Source organism: Colius striatus, chromosome 3 (assembly GCF_028858725.1).
Source record: "Colius striatus isolate bColStr4 chromosome 3, bColStr4.1.hap1, whole genome shotgun sequence".
Lineage (NCBI taxonomy): Eukaryota > Metazoa > Chordata > Aves > Coliiformes > Coliidae > Colius > Colius striatus.
The window spans coordinates 615,988-640,358 of record NC_084761.1 but is presented as its reverse complement, the minus strand read 5'-3'; the positions used below and the strand labels follow the sequence as shown (position 1 = coordinate 640,358).

At 63.4% G+C, this 24,371-nt stretch overlaps 3 protein-coding genes and 1 long non-coding RNA gene across 4 annotated transcripts; 3 read left to right on the top strand and 1 right to left on the bottom strand.

Moving 5' to 3' along the window:
* The first annotated feature begins 760 nt into the window (after positions 1-760).
* LOC104550133 (nucleoside diphosphate kinase 3) lies at positions 761-4,517 on the top strand. Its single transcript, XM_061992857.1, has 5 exons — positions 761-884; positions 989-1,119; positions 2,247-2,348; positions 2,601-2,713; positions 3,251-4,517. Exons 1-5 carry the CDS (start codon positions 839-841, stop codon positions 3,366-3,368), a joined length of 510 nt encoding a protein of 169 aa, XP_061848841.1. The 5' UTR covers positions 761-838; the 3' UTR covers positions 3,369-4,517.
* Positions 4,518-7,282: 2,765 nt separating this feature from the next.
* LOC133625128 (uncharacterized) lies at positions 7,283-12,353 on the top strand. Its single transcript, XR_009818441.1, has 4 exons — positions 7,283-8,399; positions 8,699-8,833; positions 10,096-10,196; positions 12,272-12,353. It is a non-coding gene; the product is annotated as an uncharacterized LOC133625128 (long non-coding RNA).
* A 1,312-nt stretch (positions 12,354-13,665) lies between these two features.
* On the top strand, positions 13,666-19,741 carry ECI1 (enoyl-CoA delta isomerase 1). Its single transcript, XM_061992846.1, has 7 exons — positions 13,666-13,782; positions 14,406-14,684; positions 15,507-15,634; positions 16,246-16,392; positions 17,023-17,144; positions 17,771-17,949; positions 19,304-19,741. Exons 2-7 carry the CDS (start codon positions 14,558-14,560, stop codon positions 19,468-19,470), a joined length of 870 nt encoding a protein of 289 aa, XP_061848830.1. The 5' UTR covers positions 13,666-13,782; positions 14,406-14,557; the 3' UTR covers positions 19,471-19,741.
* Positions 19,742-19,929: 188 nt separating this feature from the next.
* Positions 19,930-23,770, bottom strand: LOC104557551 (deoxyribonuclease 1 like 2). Its single transcript, XM_061992853.1, has 8 exons — positions 23,624-23,770; positions 22,767-22,855; positions 21,996-22,079; positions 21,781-21,881; positions 21,592-21,704; positions 20,738-20,892; positions 20,550-20,646; positions 19,930-19,980 (listed from the first exon to the last, which is right to left on the bottom strand). The coding sequence occupies exons 1-8, from the start codon at positions 23,768-23,770 to the stop codon at positions 19,930-19,932; spliced, it is 837 nt and encodes a 278-aa protein (XP_061848837.1).
* Between the last annotated feature and the right edge of the window lie 601 nt (positions 23,771-24,371).

Here is a 24,371-nt window from a genome sequence, read left to right as displayed (position 1 = left end):
GCTGCCCAAATGGGCTGTAGAGTCTCCTCTGCAGACATTCCAACCCAGCTCCTGTGTGCCCTGCTGTAGGTGGTGCTGCTCTGGCAGGGGGGTTGCACTGGATGGGCTTTGCAGCTCCCTTCCAGCCCTCGGGACTCTGTGGTTCTGTGAAACCTGCCTCTTAGAGGCTTTGCTCAAACCAGCTTTGACAGCATCACCGTGCCGGTGCCGCAGGGGCTGGCAAGGGGAGGCTGGACCAGGCTCCAAACCGCGGCTCGAAGCCTCTCCGAGCACACTGCCGGGGGGGGGGGAAGGAGGACGCGGCAGATACGGCCCGACCCAAGCCGGCAGCCGTGCCGTGCCGTGCCGGGCCGGGCCGTGCCGTGCCGTGCCATGCCGTGCCGGGCCGGGCCGGGCCGGGCCGGGCCGTGCCGTGCCGTGCCGTGCCGTGCCGTGCCGGGCCGTGCCGTGCCGTGCCATGCCGTGCCGGGCCGGGCCGGGCCGGGCCGGGCCGTGCCGTGCCGTGCCGTGCCGGGCCGGGCCGTGCCGTGCCGTGCCATGCCGGGCCGGGCCGGGCCGGGCCGGGCCGGGCCGTGCCGTGCCGTGCCGTGCCGGGCCGTGCAGTGCCGTGCCGGGCCGTGCCGTGCCGTGCCGTGCCGGGCCGTGCAGTGCCGTGCCGTGCCGGGCCGTGCCGTGCCGGGCCGTGCAGTGCCGGGCCGGGCCGTGCCGTGCCGCCCGCATGCGCCAGGCCCCGCGCGTTGCCGTGGTGACGGGCGCAGCGCTCCCGCGCCGGCCCCGCCGCTCCCCGCGCCCGGCGCCATCGTTCCGCATCGGGCCGTGACGAGCGAGCGGCGCGGCCATGATCTGCCTGGTGCTGGGCGTCTTCGCCAGCCTCTTCCAGAGCGGTGCGGGACGCGGCCCCGGCACCCTCGGCACCCTCGGCACCCCCCGCGGCTGAGGGGCCGCGTCGCCCCCCGACACCCCCCGTCACTCCTCCCTCTCCTCGCAGCCTGCAGTGAGGCGACCGAGCGCACCTTCGTGGCCATCAAACCAGACGGGGTCCAGCGGCACCTGGTCGGGGAGATCATCCGGCGCTTCGAGAGGAAGGGCCTGCAGCTGGTGGGGATGAAGCTCCTGCAGGTGAGCGGCGCGGCCCGGCCGCTGCCGCCGCGGGACGCCCGGTGCTGGGGAGCCGGTGCTGGGGAGCCGGTGCTGGGGGACTGGGTGCTGGGGAGCCGGTGCTGGGGGCTCGGTGCGGAGGAACCGCTGCTGGGGGCTCGGTGCTGGGGAGCCAGTGCTGGGGGCTCGGTGCGGAGGAACCGCTGCTGGGGGGCTCGGTGCTGGGGGGCTGGGTGCTGGGGGCTCGGTGCAGAGGAACCGCTGCTGGGAGGCTCGGTGTGGAGGAGCCGGTGATGGGGGGCTCGGTGCTGGGGAGCCGGTGATGGGAGGCTCAGTGTGGAGGAGCCCGTGATGGGGGGCTCGGTGCTGGGGAGCCGGTGATGGGGGGCTCGGTGCTGGGGGACTCGGTGCTGGGGAGCCGGTGATGGGGGGCTCGGTGCTGGGGGACTCGGTGCTGGGGGGCTCGGTGCTGAAGAGCAGGCCCCGGCTGTGCTCCAAAGAGAGCTGTCACGAGGCGGTTCTGCAGCCTGTCAGCTCGTGCAGCCTGTCACTGGGGCAGGTCACAGGGTTGTTGGCTGCTCCAGGGGGGACTGAGCTGCAGGAGCGTGCCTGCCCGCTGCCTCACAGGACCCCAGCGTGGTGAGGGTTGGAGGGGCCCTGCAGAGCTGCCCCAGCCCCCGCTCAAGCAGCTTCCCCTCAGGGGGCTCAGGAACGTGTCCAGCTGGGGTTGGAAACCTCCCGAGAAGGAGCCTCCACACCCTCCCTGGGCAGCCTGGGCCAGGGCTCCCTCCCCTCAGCACCAAAGGAGCTTCTCTTTGTGTTTAAGTGGAACTGTTTGTGTCCCAGCTGATGTCCATCACCCCTTGTCCTGGCACATGAGACAACAGAACACAGTGTCCCCCCATCCTCTCGACAAACACCTTTTAAGAGTTACTGAGATTCCCCCCTTTGTACCTTGTGTGCCAGGGCTCATGGTTGTGGCTGCTGAGTGTTGCTCTGCTGCTGACCCAGAAACTTCTTTCCTCTGCATCCAAGCAAGAGCTGGACTGTAACATGCTCTGTGCAGCTTTCCCTGCAGCTCTGGGGCACAGACCCTGCCCACCCCCCCACCTGCTCGGAGCAGACTAAGCCTTGTGCTCTCTGTTCAGGCCTCGGAGGAGCTGCTGAAGGAGCACTACATCGCCCTCCGTGACCGGCCCTTCTACAGCCGGCTGGTGAAGTACATGAGCTCGGGGCCCGTGGTGGCCATGGTGAGTGCTGGCCGGGCTCTGGGAGCACAGGGACACACAGGGCAGGGGCAGCAGCTCCGTGCAAACAGGGCAGCCTCTCTCTTCAGAGGGTCTCTGAAGCTGAAGGCGAGGGCAGGAACGTGTTCTGTGGTGACACAAATCCTCAGACAGCTCTCCAGAATGAGCTTTGGAGCAGTGTGTGTGCTTGGCAGGGGGTGCAGAGGAGCTGCTGGGGCACTGGTGGGAGCTGTTGCTCGTTTTGCTGTCACGTAGGTCTGGCAGGGTCTGGATGTGGTCAAGACCGTCCGCACGATGATTGGAGAGACCAACCCAGCTGAGTCCAGGCCTGGCACCATCCGGGGGGACTTCTGCGTCGAAGTCAGCAAGTGAGAGCTTTGCCTTTTTGTTCCCTGATTATTTCAGGGCATCCAGGTATTCCTGGACAGCTGCAGCCAGGTGGGGTCGGTCTGTTCCCCCCAGTAACAAGCAATGGAACAAGGGGAAATGGCCCCAAGTTGCAGCAAGGGAGGTTCAGGCTGGATGTGAGGAGGAATTTCTTTGGTGCCAGGGCTGTCAGGCATTGGAACAGCTGCCCAGGGAGGGGCTGGAGTCCCTGGAGGGGTTTCAGAGCTGAGTGGGTGTTGCACTGAGGACAATGGGCTGGTGGGTGATGGGGCTGGGACAGAGGCTGCACCCCATGGGCTGAAAGGGCTCTGCCAGCTGAAACCAGTCTGTGATTCAACAGAACCACCAGCAGCCCTGAGCAGGAAGGAGGAGGGCTGTGTGGTGGGAAGGGATACTGGAGGATGGGACTGGCTCAGTTGGTTTAATCACATTGGCCAAGGTGACCTTTCCCAGGCCGCAGCTTTCTCTCTCCTACCTCTGTCCTGGGCGCCATCTGATCCCTTTCTTCTTGCCCCCAGGAACGTGATCCATGGCAGTGACTCGGTGGAGAGCGCCCGGCAGGAGATCGCGCTGTGGTTCCGGCCGGAGGAGCTGAGCTGCTGGCAGGACACGGCCCACCACTGGCTCTACGCCTGAGCAGCAGCCTGAGGGGAGGCAGCACGGCACAGGGCGCTGCCAGCACCGCTGCCTGGGGGTCCTGCTGAGCTGGTGGGGGCTGGGCTGGGCTGGGGGGAGGGGTGAAAGGGTCCTGGGAGCTGGGCTGGGGCTGTAGCTGCAGCTCAGCTCCCTGCAGCCGTAGCTGTTTTCTCTCTCTGCTCTAGTAAGTAGTTGATATTGTTGCTCTGTTTGCTGCAGCACCTTAAATCCCAAGTAGCTCCGTGTGATTCTGCTGAAGTGCAAGGTGGGCTCTGTGCCTGGCTGGGGCTGTGCTCACAGCTGCCTGGCACAGCAGGATGTGTGCTCCTTGCTGCCAGCTCTGGCCACCACAAGGTGATGTGATAAATGTCACTCACCTGCCTTTCTAGAAGGTTTTTCACCAAAGGCTTTGAAAGAATTGGGCTGCTCTGGGATAAGGGGGAAAAATCCCTCCTGGGGTAAGAGCTCATTCCAAGACAAGGAAGGACAGGACAAACTGCTTGCTGTCCCTTGGTAGGAGCTCTGCGTGCCAGGGCTGGCACAAGTCCACCCATCTGAGATGGGATTAGCAAATCCATGGAAGGAAGCTTCACCAAATGCTGTTACATGCACAGTTTCTCTGGCTCAGGTTCCTGGCTGCGTGCTGGGAGTGGGGAAGCAGCTTCTCCTTGGTTCTCTGTGGGTCTCTGCTGCTGGCTGCGTGCCCCCTGGGCTGAGCTGGGGTGGCTGGTCTCACACCATCCCTCTGTGGTGACTGACAGCAGCACTGCAAACCACAGGAACACAACAGGGAAGAGTTTGTAGATCTGGGGCTCCAGAAGGACCGGGAGGAGTGTTTTGTCCTCTCTTGCTCGCTGCAAGCTGTGGAGTCATGGCACTGGGCTCCTGAGGCACTCCTTGTCTGAGAGCAGTGTCCCTGCCAGGGGGCTGCTGAGCTGTCCAGGCCTGGACACAACCTTGAACCTGCCGGGAGCTCTCCCTGGGCCACGAAGCTCCTCTGGGCTGTGCCACAGGTGCTCTCCCTCAGCCCTCACTGGAGCGCTGGGGCCGCCGCCATGGCCCTGCCCCTGCCAGGGGCCTTCTCAAACTGCTCGAGTTTGATCCTGGAAGCGCCCCGTTCGCAGTTTGGATAATAAAGGCTGGAGCCTCGCCGTCTGTCGCGCTGGTTGTTGCTAAAGGCGGGGTGGGGGGGGCGGCTGGCGGGGCGTTGAGGGCGACAGCGCGGCCGCCATCTTGTCCTTCCCGCCCGTCCTTCCCGCCAGGTGCGAGGGCGGCGCCGCTGATAGGCCCGCCCTCGTCACGTGGCGGCGGATGGGCGCGAAGCCGCAGCGCCAGGGCAGCGCCCCCCAGCGCCAGACGGCGGCGGCGGCGGTGAGTGTGGCCCGGCCCGGCCGCTGCCCCTCAGCCCCGCTGCCCCTCAGCCCCGCTGCCCCTCAGCCCCGCTGCCCCTCAGCCCCGCTGCCCTTCAGCCCCGCTGCCCCTCAGCCCCGCTGCCCTTCAGCCCCGCTGTCCCTCAGCCCCGCTGCCCCTCAGCCCCGCTGTCCCTCAGCCCTGAGGCCCCTCAGCCCTGGGGCCATTCAGCCCTGCTGCCCCTCGGCCCTGCTGCCCCTCAGCCCTGAGGCCCCTCAGCCTTGGGGCCCTTCAGCCCTGCTGTTCCTCAGCCCTGAGGCCCCTCAGCCTTGGGGCCCTTCAGCCCTGCTGTCCCTCAGCCCTGCTGCCCCTCAGCCCTGCTGTTCCTCAGCCCTGAGGCCCTTCAGCTCTGCTGTCCTTCAGCCCTGCTGCCCCTCAGCCCTGAGGCCCTCCAGCTCCGCTGCCCCTCAGCCCTGCTGCCCTTCAGCTCCGCTGCCCCTCAGCCCCATCGAGGGCCCATCAGCTCCACTGCTCCTCAGTCCAGCCGCAGGGCCTGCTGCCCCTCAGCCCTCCTGCCCCTCAGCCCGGCCCTGCTGCCCCTCAGCCCCCTCATGGGTGCCGCTGCCCCATGGCGCTGCCCGTCCAGTTTGGTGTGCCCCAGGCCAGCCCCTGCCCGCAGCTGGGTGCGTTAGCTGGAGGGTGTTTGGAGCCGGAGTTCCGAGGGCACGGGGCTCTGAGGGGAGGTGGGAGAGGGGGAGGCAGTGGGGCAGGGAGGGCTCAGGCTGCATGGGAGGCACAGCCTGGGGCAGGGCTGGGGGTGTCAGGAAGCTCTGTCTGTCCTGTGCTGTTGGGTTTCCTCAGGAGCTGGATTTCCTTCGGCCTTAAGACACAGAGCGTGGGGTGTGAGAGAGAGGCCTGTGGGGAGGGAAGTGATGCTGTGGGGGGCTGCTGGTGTGGGGGGGAATTCCTCCAGGGTTGACTTGTGTCTTTCTCTCCCATGACCACAGCAAGCACCAGCAGCACGGGCCTTTGTCTCTACCCAGGAAAACTTCAGACAACTTTCTCCACTGCCAACGTCCTCAGTCATCCTTCAGCAGCCAGTGAAACCTGCAGCTGTGCAGCTGGGGCTGAGGGGTAAGGCTGGGCCGTAGCCATGGTGGAGCCCCACAGGGTCCCGTTCACCACTCTCCAAAGGCCACTGAACAGCAGCCTTGGGAGGCCAGGGAAAGGTGATGGAGAGCAGCCCCAGGACCCCGAGCCAGCTGCAAAAACTGCCCGAGTCACAGTTCCTCTCTTTGAGCCAGATGATGAGCACTACCCAGAATTTTTCTACCCAGATCTTCTGGAGAGTTGTGAGGAGCAACTGAAAGGTGATGCTTCAGCAGACAAGGCGAGTGTCCTCGTGGCCTGTGGGGAGCCTGGGTCAATGTCTTAAATGTTCCCAAGGCTTTTTCCAGTGTTGCTGTCTCAATGCTGTGTTGAGAGTTGGTGCTGTGTGATGTGCTGAGGGCTGGGAGGAGGGTGGTCAGGCAGGAGAACCGGCATGCAAGCAGGGCTGCTTCTCATCAGAACACACCACCTCACTCCTTTGCCTTGGCTGGGATTTCACAGCAGAAAGGTGATGTGTGGGTGGCACATTGTGGGAACTAGTGCCTGTTTCGTTTGGAATTGCTTGATCCAAAGGGATGTTTGGTACCTGGCAGCTGTGGTTATGGGGCAGATCATCCCGAGTGCCATCACGAGGCACGTGGAGGACAACCAGGCGGTCAGTCCCAGCCAGCATGGCATTGTGAGAGGCATCATCTCCTCCTGTGGCACAGTGACCTGCTCAGTGGATGAGGGGAAGGCTGTGAAATTGTCTGCCTGGACTTTAGTAAAGCCTTTGACACCGTCTCTCACAGCATCCTCCTGGAGAAACTGGCTGCCCGTGGATTGGATGGACCCACTGGTGAAAAACTGGCTGAATGGCTGGGCCCAGAGAGCAGTGGGGAATGGAACTGGACCCAGTTGGTGCCCAGTCACCAGGGGTGATCCCCAGGGCTCAGTGCTGGGGCCTGGTTTGTTTAACATCTGTATCAATGGTCTGGGTGAGGGGATCAAGGGCACCTTCACTCAGTTTGGGGATGAGACCAAGCTGGGTGGGTGTGGAGATGTGCCTGGAGGGAGCCATGGGCCGAGGGCAATGGGATGAGGTTGAACAAGGGCAAGGGCTGGAGCCTGCCCTTGGGGCTCCCCAAGCCCAGGCAGCTCCAGGCTGGGGCAGAGGGGCTGGAAACTGCCCAGGGGGAAAGGGCCTTGGGGGGGTTGGTGCCAGAGGCTGAACAGCAGCCAGCAGCGTGCCCAGGGGGGCAAGAAGCAAAGGGCATCCTGGCTGGGATCAGCACTGGGGTGGCAGCAGGAACAGGGCAGGGATTGTCCCCTGTGCTGGGCCCTGGGAGGCTGCAGCTCCAGGGCTGTGCTCAGTGCTGGGCCCCTCACTCACTGCCACAGGGACACTGAGGGGCTGCAGCTGGGGAAGGGGCTGGAGCACAGGGGTGCTGGGGAGGGGCTGAGGGAATGGGGGTGCTCAGTGTGTTTATATTGGATATTAGGAAAAATGCCTTTCCCAAAGGGCTGTTGAGCCCTGTGCCAGGCTGCCCAGGGAGCTGGGGCAGTGCCCAGCCCTGGAGGGATCCCAGAGCCGTGGAGCTGAGGTGCTGAGGGACGATGTTTAATGGTGGCTGTGGCAGTGCTGGGGGAACAGTTGGACTCAGTGATCTTAAATGTCTTTTCCAACCCAAACAATTCTGTGATTCCATGAGGAGTTCATTCCCAGAGAGCAGCAAAAGGACAGATGTCTCTATGACATGTGGCTGCATCTGTTTAGGGACCCTGCTCTTCTGGATGTGAATATTTCCACCTAGGTGCTTGGCATCTCCTCCTGTGGGGTGGATGTGGTGCTTTCAGGTGCTGCCTGATGATTGTGTGTGCCTGTTGAAAGCCCTTTCCCAGGCCATGGCAGCCTGCAGCCTGCTGTGGCGCCTCAGCCCTGTGTCAGGGGCTTTCTCTATCTAAAGGCAGTTGGCTGGATTCTAATTGTCACCTTTGCTCTCCAGAAGCCTTTAGCAGACAGTTGATGTCTCACACTGCTTTTCTTGGCTTTGTGTTGAGATAGAGACAAGTACAGAGTTGGCTGAGAGGCCACCCAAAACCCGGAGGCAGCAGACTACAGAACTAAAGGCAGATCTGCCCGAGCCTCTGCCTGGATGCTGCAGCCCTGAGGAGTTTAACCCTTGAGGTTCTGCTGGTGGCATGACAGGGTTGGTTCTGGTGGGTTTGTCTCTCACTTCTGCAGGAGGATGAGCCTGCTGATCCGTTTAATGATGATAAAAAGGAAAGGCACTATGTGGAGCCTCTGTAATGTGATCTGTATGTGCTTCTCCTTTCAGTTAGGTTGTCCCTTAGAGTGGGCTGCCCAGCTCACAGCCAGTGAATGCTTGGTTGGGTTCTGCTGCTGCCAGGGGGCTTACACTGATCTCATTCCCTTCTCTGTACTGGAGGCCTGTGGTAACTGGGGAGGAAAGGTGCCAATCTCTTCTGGTTTAGGGTGGCAAGAGGTGCAGAAAGGACCGTATTGAGGACCTGGCTGACCTGGGGTACGGGTACGACGAATCCGACTCCTTCATCGATAACTCTGAAGCAGTGAGTGCTGGGGCAGGTGTGAGGGGGTTAGAGGCAGTTGCTGGGGGGGCTGAGCTGGCACCTGGGGTGAACCTTGCTGAGCTGCAAGCCAGAAGTGTGCTGGGCCTGGAGAGGGAAGAGTCCTGGGGCAACCACAGGGCAGGGGAGCTCCTGAGGCCACTGCAGGGCAGCAGAGCACTGGCTGCCGAGGTGACCACAGCTTGGCTGCTCCTGGGGGAGCACAGGTGCCCCTCTGATCTGCAGGCAGCCCAGCAGTGGGATAAAGCAGCAACCAGCAGACGGTTCTCTGCTCTTGCCAGTACGACGAGCTGGTTCCGGCGTCTCTCACCACGAAGCTCGGAGGGTTTTACATCAACTGTGGAGCGCTGGAGTTCCGGCAGGAGTCTGACTCTGAAGATGCCTCTGTTAAAGAGAGGAAGAAGAAGTGTCCCAAGGTCAGCCAGACAAGCTTTCTGTATTATTTCCTCTTTTAAAGCCAGGGGGGTTTCTGCATGAAAAGTGTGTTCAAAGAAGAACATTCAAAGAATAGAGAGATTTGTGACTTGATGTGGACAGAACAGGGACAAGCACTTGCAATCCCATTCTGTCACTGTATTTGATAGTAAAAGGAGGCACATTGGCACTGGTGAGACTGCTGGGCTTGCCTGGTGCCAAGTTCAGAGGTGATGGCAGCCACTCGTCACCCTGAGAAGCTGCTGAGCATTACAGGGATGCCAAGACACCATGGAGGGTTCTTCTCTTTCTCATCTGAGGTGTGCTGGAGACTCTGCTGGGAAACCAGCACTCCTCTTTGGTGGCAATGTCTGCTGGGGATAGCTCTGCTTTCATACTGCCCAAGCAGAGTGGCTAAAATGGAAAGAGCAGGAGCCCTTGACATTCCTTGTTATCTTGGGGGGGGCACCAAGCAGAGTGTGGGCAGCAGGGGGAGGGAGGTTCTACTGCCCCTCTGCTCTGCCCTGCTGAGGCCTCAGCTGGAGTCCTGTGTCTGGTTCAGGGCTCCTCAGCCTCAGAGAGACAGGGAACTGCTGCAGAGAGGCCAGTGCAGGGACACCAAGATGCTGAGGGGATGGAATGTGTGTGAGGAGGAAAGGCTGCAGCCCTGGGGCTGTTCAGCCTGAAGAAGAGAAGCCTGAGCTCAGGGGCACCTCAGCAATGCTGCTCAGTCCCTAAAGGGTGGGTGTCAGCAGGATGGGGCCAGTATTTGGTGTGTGGTGGCCAGTAGCAGGACAAGGGGTAACTGTCACAGGCTGGCACACAGGCAGTGCCCCTGGCACAGGAGGAGCAAGTCCTTTGGTGCTGAGGTGAGGGAGCCCTGGCCCAGGCTGCCCAGGGAGGGTGTGGAGGCTCCTGCTCAGGAGGTTTCCAACCCCACCTGGACACGTTCCTGTGTCCCTGAGCCAGGGGAAGCTGCTGGAGCAGGGGCTGGGGCTGAGGCAGCTCTGCAGGGCCCTTGCAGCCCCAGCACTCTGGGATTCTGGAATTTATGGATGGGGTTGTCTCTAGTGTAAAAGTCAGGGGGCTGGGCCATGCTGCAGAGACTGTGCCAGCACTGTGGTGACAGATACTTGAGGTTTGAGTTAATCTGTCCAGTGGGGAAGGAGCAGTTCTCAAATTCTTGGGAGAGGGCCCAAAGTGCCTGTGGGATGCAGGTAGCATTGTAGTGCACACTTGGTGACTTAGTTTTAACCCTCTCCAGAATTGGAAGCTGGAAGATGGAGGTGAAAAAATGAGGAAGAAGGAAGATGACTCTTCCAACAAGGAAAAGAAATCCAGAAAGTCCAAGTTTCCTAAAGCTGGGTAAGGAGGGGGAGGGAATGCTCACTGCTCCCCATCTTAGCTCAGGGTTACAGATGTCATTTGTCATGCTGCAGTAGGCAGTGGGGGGTGGCTTGAGTACAAGTGGCAGAGACCCTGTTGCTTCCCAAAGGGCGGCTGATGAGTAGGGGAGGAGCACAGCAAGAGTGTCCCAGTCAGAGGGGCACAACAAGCTACAGTCTTAGTGTTTGTAAACCTGGGAATGGATAGTGGGGAGGCTGAAGAGAAGGAAAAGGAGTGTTGTCCCCTGGCTTGAACAGGCAAAAAGCTCCAAGCTGCTGTCATGCTAACTCTCCCTTGTTCAGTTCCTCTGCACTGGATGTCTGTGCATTTCCCCGTCCTCCTTGCTGGCGTAGTGCAGGTAGCTAAACAAGAGCATGACTTGGTGGAGGTGGTTTAAGCTCCATCCCCTCTCTGCAGAGAGGAAGGGCTTGGACATGGACGTGAGTGCATGTGGAGCCCTGTCCCTGGTGTGAGTGGCTGCCCAGCTGAGGAACCTGCTGCATCACTCTGCTTCCCAGTGGTCCCAGGCTGCACAGCTGTCCCTTGGGATCCCTGCAGTAGGGACTATGGGTGGAGAAATGGTTGCTATGTGGAGGGCAGCTGCACACTAGGCCTTAAAAATGAAACCATGGCTCAGGTCACCAGGGAAGTGGAGTTGAGAGGCAGAGGGGCGTGCAGAGGAGCAGCTGTGTGTCCTCAAGTCTCCCTGGTTCCCAGAAGGCTGGCAGAGTTCCCTCTGCTGCAGCAGCACCTGCTTTGGGGCAGTTCTGTTAAACATCACCCAGCCTCCCAGCCAGGGTTAGTGTGACTGAGGGGACAAATGCAGTCAAAAGGTGTAGAGGGGTACAGAAGGGGAATGGAAGCTTTGCAGCTGGGTGAGAGGACACCTGTCAGATGAGTCAGGAGCAAAAGAGAGACATAACTGAATGAGAATGCCTTGTGTCATTTAGGGCAGCTGCTACGAGGTGAAATGTCAGGACTTCAGCCTTTTTCTTTAAGTTGCAGGTATGGCCTTAGGATGGCAGGTCCTAGAGTACCTCAGGCTGGCAGGGACCATCGAGTCCCACTCCCTGCTCCTCTCAGGACACCCTCAGAGTAAAGCACATGAGCAAGAGCATGGTGCAGACACTGCTGGTGCTCTGACAGTGCCGTGGCCGCTTCCCCAGCCGCCCCCTCGGGAAGGGCCTGTGGCTCGTGTCCCAGCTCTGCTCACACAGCTTTGTTCCCTTTCCCCATCCCCTGGCACTGGGCAGCAGTGAGGAGACTGGCACTGCCCTCTGTTGCCCCTTGTAAGGAAGGTGTAGGCAGTGAAGGGTCACCCTCAGCCTCCTGACGAGCAGCAGGGACTTGAGAGGCCACAGGGTGGTTTTGCTGGTGGAAGTGCTGAAGGGGCTGAGGCTTCCCAGGGGGTTGCTGTGCATGGCTGAAGGGGTCCTCCTCAATTCCCCTTCATCTGGTATTCAGTTCCCTTTCCTCCTCCATACTTTATTTACAGCTTTACAGTGTTAAGTGCAAGGAAGGGAAAGAAGAAGAGGAAGAAGAGATACTCTGGGTCTGTTAGTGTCAAGAAGAGGCTGAAGATGTTTCAGAAGGAGAAGAATGCTGAGAAGGAAAAAGAAAGAGCAGAAAGTGTTGACTCCTTCACTGGCAGGTTTCACCTTCAAGCAGTTGCTGTTCCTCCCAGAGGGCCAGCCAGCCCCTTGCCCTTCAGCAACAGCCAGGACTGCCCACTGCCTTCTGTTGCTTCTCCAGACACTTTGAAGCTAGATTAAAAGGCACAGTTTTGGTTAAAGGGCTCCAATCTGTTGATTCTAAAATCCAAAGGACTGTCACACAGTTGGGTTTGTGCTTTGTCCTTCTCTCCCTGGCCCCCAGCTCCCCAGGGTGCATCAGAGCTGGGTTTGGGGATCGGAGTTGCTTTGGGGATCCCCTGCCAGGTCCCTGTGTTGGATAACAACGCTGTTTGTCTTGTTCTTCAGCACAGAGCTGCACCCCCGGGAGCCAAACAGCCACCTCTGCTCAGGGCTCTAACCTGGCTGTTTCCTCCCCTGCAGGAAGGACACTCTGCTGAAGCGTTGCCTGTGCTGGGCTTGCTCTGGGCTGGGCAATGGAAGGAACTTGTGCAGAAGCTGAAGGAAGCCATTGGAAGGGCCATGCCCAAGCAGATGGCCAAGTACCAGGAGGAATGCCAAGCCCACACTCAGGCCAGGTTTGCCAAGTAAGCTCCTCACTTGCTCCTTCTGCCTCTGGCCCATAGCTCACCCCAGCCGGCTCCCTGTGCCCTGCAGCTCATCCCAGCGGGCTCCCTGTGCCCTGCAGCTCATCCCAGCCGGCTCCCTGTGCCCTGCAGCTCATCCCAGCGGGCTCCCTGTGCCCTGCAGCTCATCCCAGCCGGCTCCCTGTGCCCTGCAGCTCATCCCAGCCGGCTCCCTGTGCCCTGCAGCTCATCCCAGCCGGCTCCCTGTGCCCTGCAGCTCATCCCAGCGGGCTCCCTGTGCCCTGCAGCTCATCCCAGCCGGCTCCCTGTGCCCTGCAGCTCACCCCAGCGGGCTCCCTGTGCCCTGCAGCTCATCCCAGCCGGCTCCCTGTGCCCTGCAGCTCACCCCAGCGGGCTCCCTGTGCCCTGCAGCTCATCCCAGCGGGCTCCCTGTGCCCTGCAGCTCACCCCAGCCGGCTCCCTGTGCCCTGCAGCTCACCCCAGCGGGCTCCCTGTGCCCTGCAGCTCACCCCAGCGGGCTCCCTGTGCCCTGCAGCTCACCCCAGCCGGCTCCCTGTGCCCTGCAGCTCATCCCAGCCGGCTCCCTGTGCCCTGCAGCTCATCCCAGCCGGCTCCCTGTGCCCTGCAGCTCACCCCAGCGGGCTCCCTGTGCCCTGCAGCTCACCCCAGCGGGCTCCCTGTGCCCTGCAGCTCACCCCAGCCGGCTCCCTGTGCCCTGCAGCTCACCCCAGCGGGCTCCCTGTGCCCTGCAGCTCACCCCAGCGGGCTCCCTGTGCCCTGCAGCTCACCCCAGCCGGCTCCCTGTGCCCTGCAGCTCATCCCAGCCGGCTCCCTGTGCCCTGCAGCCTCCTCACGTGTATCACCTGCTTTCGCCCCGACTCCAGCAGAGCAGACGGGCATTACCTGGCCTCAAGAAGCCGCGTGCGCTCACTGCGGGACAGCTCTTGGGCTGACGGGGCACGCTGGAGCTGTCAGCAGGGAAAGGGCTGGAGCCTTCACCAGGGGCCCGACACCCACCCCGGGCCCCACCCGCTGCCGCTCGGTGGTTCCAGTCACTCGGTGCTTCCGGCTGGTGCTTCCGGTCGGTCTGTGTTTCCGGTGGGTGCCCGTTTCCGGTCGGTCTGTGTTTCCGGCCGGTGCCCGTTTCCGGTCGGTCTGTGTTTCCGGCCGGTGCCCGTTTCCGGCCGGTTCCGCCAGCGCCGTGTCCCGCTCTCACCGCCAGGCGGCAGCGCGCGCGGCCAGGGGCGGGGCTCCGGGCCAGGCCCCGCCCCTCCCGCCGTGACCCCGTGACCCCGCGGCGGAAGATGGCGGCGGCGCGCGCTCTGTCCCGCCCGATCGTCCGCTCAGGTGCGCCCGGGCCCCGCTGTGCCCCGCGGCCTCCCGCAGCCGGCCAGGCCGGCCCCGGGTCCCCGGTGTGTGACAGAGTGTCCCTGGTGTGTGACAGAGTGTCCCCCGGTGTGTGACAGAGTGTCCCTGGTGTGTGACAGAGTGTCCTCGGTGTGTGACAGAGTGTCCCCGTGTCCCAGTGTGTGTCAGGATGTTGCCATGTCCCGTGGTGTGTGTCAGAATGTTCCTTGGTGTGTGTCAGAGTGTTCCTCGGTGTGTCACGGTGTCCCTGTGTCCCCTGATGTGTGTCAGGGTGTCCCCAATGTGTGTCAGGGTGTCCCCAGTGTGTGTCACGGTGTCCCTGTGTCCCCTGATGTGTGTCAGGGTGTCCCCAATGTGTGTCAGGGTGTCCCCAGTGTGTGTCAGGGTGTCCCTGTTTCCTGCTCCGGTGTGTCAGGGTGTCCCCTGTGCCCCTCGACACGTGCCGAGCCGTCCCCAGGCCGTCCCTCAGTGTGCCAGGTTGTTCCCCGTCCCCCCATGGCTCGGGGTGTCCCGGTGTCGCTGCCCTCGCCGAGCTGGGCAGCAGTGGGGAGCGCAGCCCCCCGCAGTGCCCTGCCCAGCGCCACCCGCTCCTGTCCCCACAGGCATGGCGCCGCTCTGCCGGGGGCTGTGGGTGTGGGGCCGAGCCCCCCAGCAGCCCCCCGCTCCTGTCCCCACAGGCATGGCGCCGCTCTGCCGGGGGCTGTGGGTATGGGGCTGAGCCCCCCAGCAGCCCCCTGCTCCTGTCCCCACAGGCATGGCGCCGCTCTGCCGGGGGCTGTGGGTGTGGGGCCGAGCCCCCCAGCAGCCCCCCGGGCTCCCGCTGGCCCCGCGCCGCGCCTTCAGCAACAACAAGATCCTGGTGGAGCTGGACGAGAGCTCAGGTAGGACGGGCAGCACTGCCCCGGCACCCGGCCCACGGGCTGCTGTGGGCAACGGGCAGGGCCCTTCTGTGCCTGCCTCCTGCCACAAAGCCCCCAGAGCTGCAGCAGCTTGGGACCCTCAGAAGCGTGTGGGGTGGGGGTCTCGCAGGGCATGGGCACTTCAGGTGCCTGGGTGCTGCTTGAAGCCCGGCTGTCGCTGTGGGCAGCCCCGTCCCCTGCTCCGGGGCCCTGGCAGGGTGGCAGGGGCTTTTCCAGCGAGCAGCTGTTGGGGATTGCTGTGTCCTGGCAGCCAGGAATAGCCCTCACGGGGCCCTGTCCCCACACTGAGCAAAAGCTGCCTCTCCTCGAGGCTCCCCAGAGCCTGCCCTTGGCTGCCAGGGCCCTGGCTGCAGCCTGGCACTGCCACCAGCCTGGGCATGGCTGCAGCACCCACCCTGAGCCCTCGGGGAGAGCCTTTGGGGGCGGGTGGTGCCACTGGGGTGGGGACAGGGCCTCGGAGCCCTTCCTGCAGTGCTGGCAGGGGGCTGGGGAAGGTGCGTGGTACCGTGGGCACAGGGTGTCTGCTGGGATTGGCCACTGCAGGCTCGACCTTACCCTGTGAGCCCAGAGGGCTGGTGGCAGCGGGAGCCGGGGGATGGCGGTTCCTTGTGCCGCAGGGCACCCCACCACAGCCCTGGTGTCCCTGCTGCGGGTTCCCTGCTCCCTCCCTGCTCCTGGCCCTGCCCCTCGGGGCTGTTGGAAGAGCCAGGAGCCGCTGGTGTGGGTGGGCAGGGAGCTGGGTGAGGCCGCCCGCGGGGCTCTGACCTCTCGGCCACGGCACAGGCGTCGCCACGATGAAGTTCAAGAGCCCCCCCGTGAACAGCCTGAGCCTGGAGTTCCTCACCGAGTTCTGCATCGGGCTGGAGAAGCTGGAGAGCGACCGGGGCTGCCGGGGACTGGTCCTCACCTCGGTACGGGCCGGGGACAGGCACGGGGCAGCCTGCAGGGGCTGAGCTCTGGGTGCTGGGGAGGGGGCTGGAGCACAGGGTGCTGGGGAGGGGCTGAGGGAATGAGCCTGGAGAAGAGGAGGCTGAGGGCAGCCAGCAGCACTCTCTGACACTCCCTGCCAGGAGGCTGCAGGGAGCTGGGGGTCGGGCTCTGCTCCCCAGGCAGCAATGACAGGACAAGAGGCAATGGGCTGCAGCTGCCCCAGGGGAGGCTGAGGCTGGAGCTGAGGCAGAACTGTGTCCCTGAGAGGGGTGTCAGCCCCTGTGCCAGGCTGCCCAGGGAGCTGGGGCAGTGCCCAGCCCTGGAGGGATCCCAAAGGCGTGGGGCTGAGGTGCTGAGGGCTGTGGGTCAGTGCTGGGCTGGGCAGGGTGAGGGCAGGGCTGGGACTGCAGCAGCTTCAGGGGCTTTAACAACCCGGATGACTCTGTGACTCAGAACCCCAGCAGACCCTGGTTTATGCTGTGTTTAGTGAGCACTTTCCCATTGCTCAGGCTGCCAGGCCGAGTGTGTCAGAGGGCTGAGGGACCATCCCCAAGCAGCAGCTCCGGTGACATTTGTGTTTTGCTGCCTCCAGGCTATCCCCAGGATCTTCTCCTCCGGGCTGGACATCACAGAGATGTGTGGGAAGAGCCCAGAGCACTATGCTGAGTTCTGGAGGGCTGTGCAGGAGATGTGGCTCCGGCTCTATGGCTCCAACCTGGTGACCTTGGCTGTGCTGAACGTAAGTCCCTCAGCACTGTGGGTGTTGCAGTGGGCAGGGGGTTCTGTGTGGGGTGTGTGGGCAGAGCCTGTGTCTGCTGGCTCAGTGTGTTGGGGTTTCGGCTGTGCTGCAGGGATGCTGCAGCACCCGGGTTCTCTCAGGGAATCAGAGTTACAGAAAGCTTTGGGCTGGAAAAGCCCTTGAAGCTGCTGGAGTCCCAGCCCTCCCCTCACCCTGCCAAGGTCCTGGCAGAGATGGTCACAGGTGGAAGCTTTGTGGACAGAAGGTGTTACAGAGCCCCTGGACAGAACTGTTTCTGTAGCGTTTAGGGTGACAAACTCAAGCAGGGTGACAGACTCCTGTAGGCTGACAAAGTGCTGCAGCAAATCTCTGCTGCAGGGTTTGCAACCCGAGCAGCACGGACCTGTTAGTGAGAGTTCCAGGCTGGAAAGTGCAAGGAACAGAGGGCCCTGAGAAGGGAAAAGGGAAATGCTGGTAATGTACCAGAAATCTTCTTCAGGGCCATTTGAGATGAGGTCATCAGGGACCTGGGGGATGCTGCTGTGTCACCCTGTGCCCTCCCTGCTCTGGAGGGAGCAGTGGGGCATTTGCAGCTAGGAGCTGGCCTCACCCCTTCCTTCTCCTTGGCAGGGCTCCAGCCCAGCAGGAGGCTGCCTCATTGCCAGCTCTTGTGACTACAGGATCATGGTGGACAACCCCAAATTCAGCATCGGCCTCAACGAAGCCCAGCTGGGCATTGTGGCTCCTTTCTGGTAGGCCAGTGCCTCCTGCTTCTGCTGTCACCTGGAGGTGTCTTGATCAGTTGATCTTGGCCTCTGAGGTGAAGCTTTAGGTGTGAGCAGTTGGGTAGTTGCAGCTGCAGGAGACGGCACCTCATGGCTCTGTCCTGTCCTGCGGGGATCTGAGGAGCTTTCAGGCTGCAGAACATCCTCATGTCCCTCACCAGTGAGGAGCTCAGTTCTGACTCTGCAGTCAGCTCCAAAACCAGTGCTGGGAGATGCCCCTGGGTCAGGCTCAGTCTGGGAATCTGGGCACATGCTGTGGAGCTGCAAGGATCCCCCAGCTCTGGAGGTGTCTGAGAGCATGGGGACAGCAGCAAACGGAGGCCCAGGCCCTGGGCTGCCCTGAGGACCTGTGAATGGGAAGGAGCTCTCCCAGCACAGCCAGTGCTTTACTGAGGGTGAAGCCAGCAGCTCTCCTGCAGAGGAGTGGGACCCAAACCAGCTCTGACGTGGCACAGCGTGCCTGAGGCTGTGTCACTGCCCAGAGCCCCAGGCCTGGGGGTGGCACCGAGCCTGCTCTTGGCCTCTGTGCCCGGGTGCAGCTGCTGCTGGGTGTTGCTTTCCCTGCCTGTGGCTTCTCCTCCTGTCTCTCCTAGGTTTAAGGATACATTTGTGAACGCTGTGGGCCACCGAGTGGCTGAACGTGCCCTGCAGCTGGGTTACCTGTTCCCTGCCCCCGAGGCACAGAGGTTTGGGCTTGTGGATGAGCTGGTGCCCGAGGAGAAGCTCCAGGAGAAGGCTGCGGCTGTCATGGCACAGTGGCTGGCCCTGCCCGGTAAGGGGGGCACAGGGGACCTGCTCTGGGGGGCAAGGACTGGTACTGCAGAGCAGCTTCCATCTCAGGGGAAGGTGTGGATGGCTGGGAGGCAGGAAAGCTCAGCACAGGGGCCCAGGCAGCCTCGGGCTAACAGAGCTGGGCTTGCCAATGCCCTGGCACAGCAAGGCACTGTGCTGGGTGTGAGGGGCTCGTGGCTCCAGCCCAGCTGAGTCAGGCTGGGCCTGGCTGAGCTCCAGGTACAGAGTGAGTCTGTCAGTGGAGGTGTTACCCCAGGAAAGCTGCCGTGGAGCTGAGGGAACAGACTGGGTGAGTGCCTGGGCAGCTGCCAGCCTGCCTTTGTCCTCTGGCTCTGCTCTGGGCACTCTGCTGAGCTGGGGGTGTGGGGACAGGCAGCAGCACAGGCATCACATGGGTTTGGGCTGCTCTGGGCTTCTGGGGCTGGGAGAGGGCTCTGGGAGAGGGCATCCCATCCCACCCCATCTCAGCTCACCTCATCCCACCCCCTGAATGCTGCAGGGGGCTGCAGCTCACACTTCAACTGCTCTCTCTGTAGAAACCTGAGTGAAACGGTGCAGAAATGGGTCCCAGGGCTGTCACTTTGCCTCAGCCTTGGAAGAGGGTCCCTGAGCAGGTCTCAGCCCTGCTGTGCTGCTGTTAGGGGGACGCCTCAGCCCCCCGGCCTGGTCTCAGGGCCTCGCTCAGCACTGGCAGCCCTGTGTGTGTGCAGCGCTGCAGGGTGCTGTGGGGCTGGGCTCAGGGCACAGGCTGCTGCCTCCTGCACGGGGTGCTGGGCTGGAGCACGCTGTCTGCTGGAGGCTGGATGGGTTGGGTTGGGGCAGTTGAGAGCTGGAATGGTTTCTAGAGGCAGAGGATTTTGTTCAGTTCCTGCTGTCCTGAGCCCGGGGCCGTGGGCTGGGGCAGGGCTGGGCTCTGCAGGGTGCATGGGGAAGCGGGTGTGTAACTCCCTGTCATCTGTCCCATGAGATGAGTCATTTCCACAGTGAGCAGCACAGATCTGAATTTATTGTGTGAGAATTCCACAGAATCCTTTGGGCTGGGAAAGCCCCTGAGGCTGCTGCAGTCCCAGCCCTGCCCTCACCCTGCCCAGCCCAGCACTGACCCACAGCCCTCAGCACCTCAGCCCCACGCCTTTGGGATCCCTCCAGGGCTGGGCACTGCCCCAGCTCCCTGGGCAGCCTGGCACAGGGCTTCATTTCTCCAGGCCAGCTCCCAGGTGCTGGGTTTTCCTCGCAGCTGGCCTGAAGAGCAGCTGTGGGCTGGGAGCCGAGTGCCTGGGCTCGGGGTGAGCAGCCTGGCCCTGCCCCATCCTGCCACGCGCTGCTCTCTGCAGACCATGCCCGTCAGCTCACCAAGGCCATGATGAGGAAGGCGCTGCTGGACCGGCTGCTCGCACACCGCGAGGAGGACGTGCAGAACTTCGTCAGCTTCGTGTCCAAGGACTCCATCCAGAAGTCTCTCCGCATGTACATGGAGATGCTGAGGAAGAAGAAGGGCTGAGCAGCCAACCACCCCCAGGAAACGGCGCGGACTCTGCCGGTGAGGCTGCCTGTGGTGTGCTGCCAGCTCCTCCCACGGCCCGCCCGGCCCCGCGGTCCCACGTTGTGCCTGATGCCGCCGCTGCCTTTTGCCACGAGGGGGAGAGCGGCTGCCGCTGCCTCTGCTGCCCCGGGAGCGCCGGGACCGGCCCCGGCACCGCTCCTCGGGTGTCCTCCCTCCTGCCCCACACCTAAGTCACAGGAGGCCTGTCAATAAAGGCTTCGATAAGGTAGGAGATGGATGCTTCCTTCCCCAGGCTCCGCTGGTCCGTGCGGGGCTGGGAGGGTTGGGCACGGCCAGGGGCCGGCTGTGACTCTCGTCCCACGCAGAGGGCTCGTGGATGGGGCTGCAGGGAGCACCTTCACGGGGGCTGGTGGGGGGAGCTGGAGCTGGAGCACGGTCTGTGGCCACGGGAGGAGCTCAAGCCGTCAGCTTCACCTCGACCGGGTAGTGGTCACTGACTGCCAGAGCCTGGGGGAGAGCGAGAGGTGGGGAGGGGTAAGGCAGGGGTTCAGGGAGCCCCCTGCCCCTCCCCATGCTGGGGGTGACAGGCACCTGGGAGTGCCCTGGCAGAACCTTCTGCCTGCTGGAGGGGAACGTGATGTCCCCAGCCCTGAGACACTCGGCACGCTGGGCTCTGGCTCCGGCACTGTTCACAGAGAGATGCCCGGGGTGGGCACTGGCAGGGGGGCACCTGCCCTCTGAGACCCCCATGTGTCCCTTGGGAGCTCTGTGCCAGCTGTGGCTGGTTGAAGGTTGGCTTGGATTGCCGTGAAAGGCCACGGAAACCCCCGTGTGTTTCATCTCTTCCCCATGGGGACCTCGGGTGCAGCCACCTGCAGGTCCCTTGTCACCCCCAGCTCCCCGTTGGCCGGCCCCAGGAGGGCCCCGTGCAGGGTGTGCGTGTGCCACGGCTGCAGCCAGCTCAGGCTGCTGCTGCAGCTGCTTCAGCTCCGCTTTTGAGCTGATAAATGCAGCAGCTACAGGCTGCCCCAGGCTGCCGGTGGCACGTGGAGCCGGGGGCGGGCTGTGCCTCTCACCTCCTCCTGGCCCAGCCGCAGGGCTCGCTGGAAGTTGTAGACGGCAGCTGAGTTTGGCACGATGCTTCTCTTCAGCTTGGAGCCGCACACCACGATCCTGCCGGGGAGACGTGGGTGCTGGGTCAGGCTCGCGGCCCCGCGCTCAGCCTGGGCAGCGGGGGCTGGCTGAGGGCGAGGGGGCAGCTCACCGGTCGTAGGCACAGTCCGACCTCCCCACCGTGGTGTCGCTGCCGTCGGGCAGCAGCCACCTGAAGATGTCGCTGGTGCGCAGGCGGACGGACGGCCAGTCGCTGGGCTGCACGTAGGCGCAGTCGGCGTTGAAGTCGCCCAGGAACATGATGTTCTGTGGCAGGGAGATGAGGGGGCTGGTGGCAGCTGGGCAACGGGGCTGCCCCCGGTGCCAGCCCTGCCCTGGGCTCAGCCCTGCCCGGGGGCTGGGGCAGATGCACAGTCCCCGTCCCACCACCCTGGTGCTGGTCACGCTTGCTCCAGAGCGGGGAGGCAACGAGGGTCATGGAGGTGCTGTGGAATCATTGTGCTTGGAAAAGACCTTTGAGGTCACTGAGTCATAGAATCACAGCATGGTGGGGTTGGAAGGGACCTTTAGGGCTCATCCAGTTCAGCCCCCCTGCAGAAGCAGGGTCACCTAGATCAGGTCGCACAGGAATGTGTCCAGGTGGGTCTTGAAGAGCTCCAAGGCAGGAGCCTCCACAGCCTCCCTGGGCAGCCTGGGCCAGAGCTCCCTCACTCCAACAGTTTTTCCTGATGTTTAAAATGGAGCTCTTTGTGTTCCAGCTTCATCCCATCACCCCTGGTCCTGTTGCCAGATACCACAGCAAAAAGGGCTGCCCCAACCTCCTGACCCCCACCACCGTCAATGAGCTCCCCCCTCAGTCTCCTCCAGACTGAACAGCCCCAGGGCCCGCAGCCTTTCCTCACAAGGAAGATGCTCCAGTCCCCTCAGCACCTTGGTGGCCCTTGGAGTGCCAACAGCCCCCGTGGCCCAGCGCCCACCCCGTGCCCCCCGTGCCAGGGCACTCACGTCAGTGCCCCACTTGCTGACGATGGCCAGGTAGACGTCGTAGAGCGCGTCGATCTCGGCGACAGCGTCGTGCGGGGCCGAGTGCAGGGGCACCAGCACAAACTCCTGCACTTCTGCCAGGGGAGAGAGGGCCATCAGCCCCAGGGCCACCCTGTGCCACCCCCCGGGGCCACCCGGCCCCTCACTCACTGGTGTGGGGCGCTGAGACCCTCAGGATGAACGGCTCCCGGCTGAAGACGTCCTGGGGGTCCTCGTATTGGTATGTGTCCAGCACGGACACAACATCCGTCCTGTGGGACCAGAGGGGTGGTGACCCGGGGGTCTGGCCCTGCCCTGTGTGCCCCCCATGGTGCCAGTGGCCCCGTGGTGCTGTGGGCAGGCAGCAGCACCCCCAGCCCTCCCACCTGTAGATGAAGAGGTACATCTCCTTGTAGTTCTCCCGGCCCAGGGGGCCACTGATCTCGTAGTCGTACGGGGATGTGGAGACGCTGTGGAGAGGCAAAGGCAGGATGGTGACAAGGCTGATGTCCCTGACAGGGCTGGTACCCATGATGTGACTGGTGTCCCTGACAGGGCTGGCACTGTCTTGCAGTGGCCGTGGCACAGCCATGAGCTGGTTGGCTGTAGGGTCAGCAGCAGCCTGTCCTGCTCTGCTGTCCTTGTCCCTGTAGGCCACCGTGGCCTGGCTGTGGGGTGACATGGCTTGTTGTGGCTCTGAGCCCCCCCTGCTGTCCCCAGCTCCTCAGCCATGGCTGGCCACAAGCAGGACATGGGGCAGCTCCTGCCACCCCTCACCTCAGGGACACTCCCCACCTTAATTTGCAGCAGGGCTAAATGAGGTTAATGAGCAGCCTGGGGCCCTGGGGAGCCTGGCGTCACCTCCCTGCCCTGGCTGTGGAGGCTGAGCTGGAGGGGACACGGAAGGGGTGAGGACATGAGGACACAGGCTGTGCCCTGACCCAAACGGGGTCAGCCCCAGCTGGGGAGGGGCCGGTGGCTTTAGCCCGCTCCAGCAGCCCCTTCTTCCTCCCAGGTTGCCTGAGCCTCTCAGTTCAAAGCATCATCCGCCACTGGGTCCCTCCTGGGGTCCCTCTGCCCCTCCTGGGGTCTCAGGGTGTGGGGCTGCCCTCCCCTACCCCCTTCACCCCCCTGCTGGTGCTCAGCCCTGCTCCTACCTGTTGAGCTGCTCCATGAGGCGCGTGACGGCGCTGAGGTCGGAGTCCCGCACCTCCTGCACCAGCACCACGTCATAGCGGCGCAGGATCTGCCGGGCAGACAGGGACGGGGCTGACACGGGACGGGCTGCTGTGGCCTCCCACACACCCACCCCCAGGCAGGCACCCAGCACAGCGCTGGGCACGGCAGGGAGTCGCACAGACAGTGGCGGGGGCTGGAAGGGCCCCAGAGCTCATCCAGCCCAACCCCCTGCTACGTGTAGGTGCTGCTGAGGTGCCCCTGAGCTCAGGCTTCTCTTCTCCAGGCTGAACAGCCCCAGGGCTGCAGCCTTTCCTCCTCACACACGTTCCATCCCCTCAGCACCTTGGTGTCCCTGCACTGGCCTCTCTGCAGCAGTTCCCTGTCTCTCTGCAGCTGGGGAGCCCAGAACTGGCCACAGGACTCCAGCTGAGGCCTCAGCAGGGCAGAGCAGAGGGGCAGCAGAGCCTCCCTCCCCCTGCTGCCCACACTCTTCACACACCCCAGATGCCGTTGGCCTCTTGCCCATGAGGGCACGTTGCTGCTCATGGTTGGTTTGTTCTCACCCAGCTCTCCCAGTTCTCTCTCCTGGAGCTGCTCTCCAGCAGGTCACCCCCAGCCTGTGCTGGGGCAGGGGGCTGTTCCTCCCCAGCTGCAGGACTCTGCCCTCGGTGACCCTCCTGAGGTTCCTGTGCCCAGCTCTCAGCGTGTCCATTGGTGCCAGGGCAGACATCCCCACAGAGGGCTCAGGGGGACACCTGAGTTCCCCCCCAGCTGCCGAGCACCCAGGGCATGCCCATGGATGCCATCCCACCCCAGGCACAGCCCAGCCACTCACGCTGACGATCACACCCGCCACCTCCTCGTTGGACATCTTGGAGTCACCAAACGCCTGGATGTTGAAGGCACCGACACGCAGCGTGGCACTGGCCGGGCACAACAGCGCCACAGCCAACAGGGACAGTGCCAGCACCACGGGCCCCATCCTGCCGGGAGGGAGACTCGGACAACCGCCCTGGATTCAGGAACAGAGCAACAGAGCTGCAGCCCCTGGAGCTGGCACAGCCTGGCTGTCAGCTCACCAGCCCCAGGAGCAGCTGAACCCCGTCCTGCCACGGTGAGTCCTCCCGGCAGCGCCTCTGCCACCCTCTGGCAGTGCCTGTGCCACCCTCTGGCAGTGCCTGTGCCACCCTCTGGCAGTGCCTGTGCCAGCCCCTGGCAGCCCGTGCTGCTCCCGAGCCCTCAGCCCAGGGCAAGGCAGCAGCTCCCCGTCCCGGCCCCTCCGCCCCCATCCTCACCTGGCCGGGTGCGTGGCGGCTCTGCGCCGCGGTGACAGGACGGGCGGCTTTATTGCCGGCAGAGCAGGATGAGTCGGCCCCCCGGGGGGGTTTGGCACGGCCCTGGGCTCCTGCCCACGTTGGGAAACCCAAACGCCCACAGGGCAGCGGGGTGGGGGCAGCGTGGGCAGCCCCCTGTGTCCCGGCGGGGACGGCGGCGCGGGGGGCTGCAGCTGGGGTGACCCCAGGGCTCGGTGCGGGGCGGGTGGCACGGGGCCAGGGCCTTGCTGGGGCTGAGTCAGACGGTGT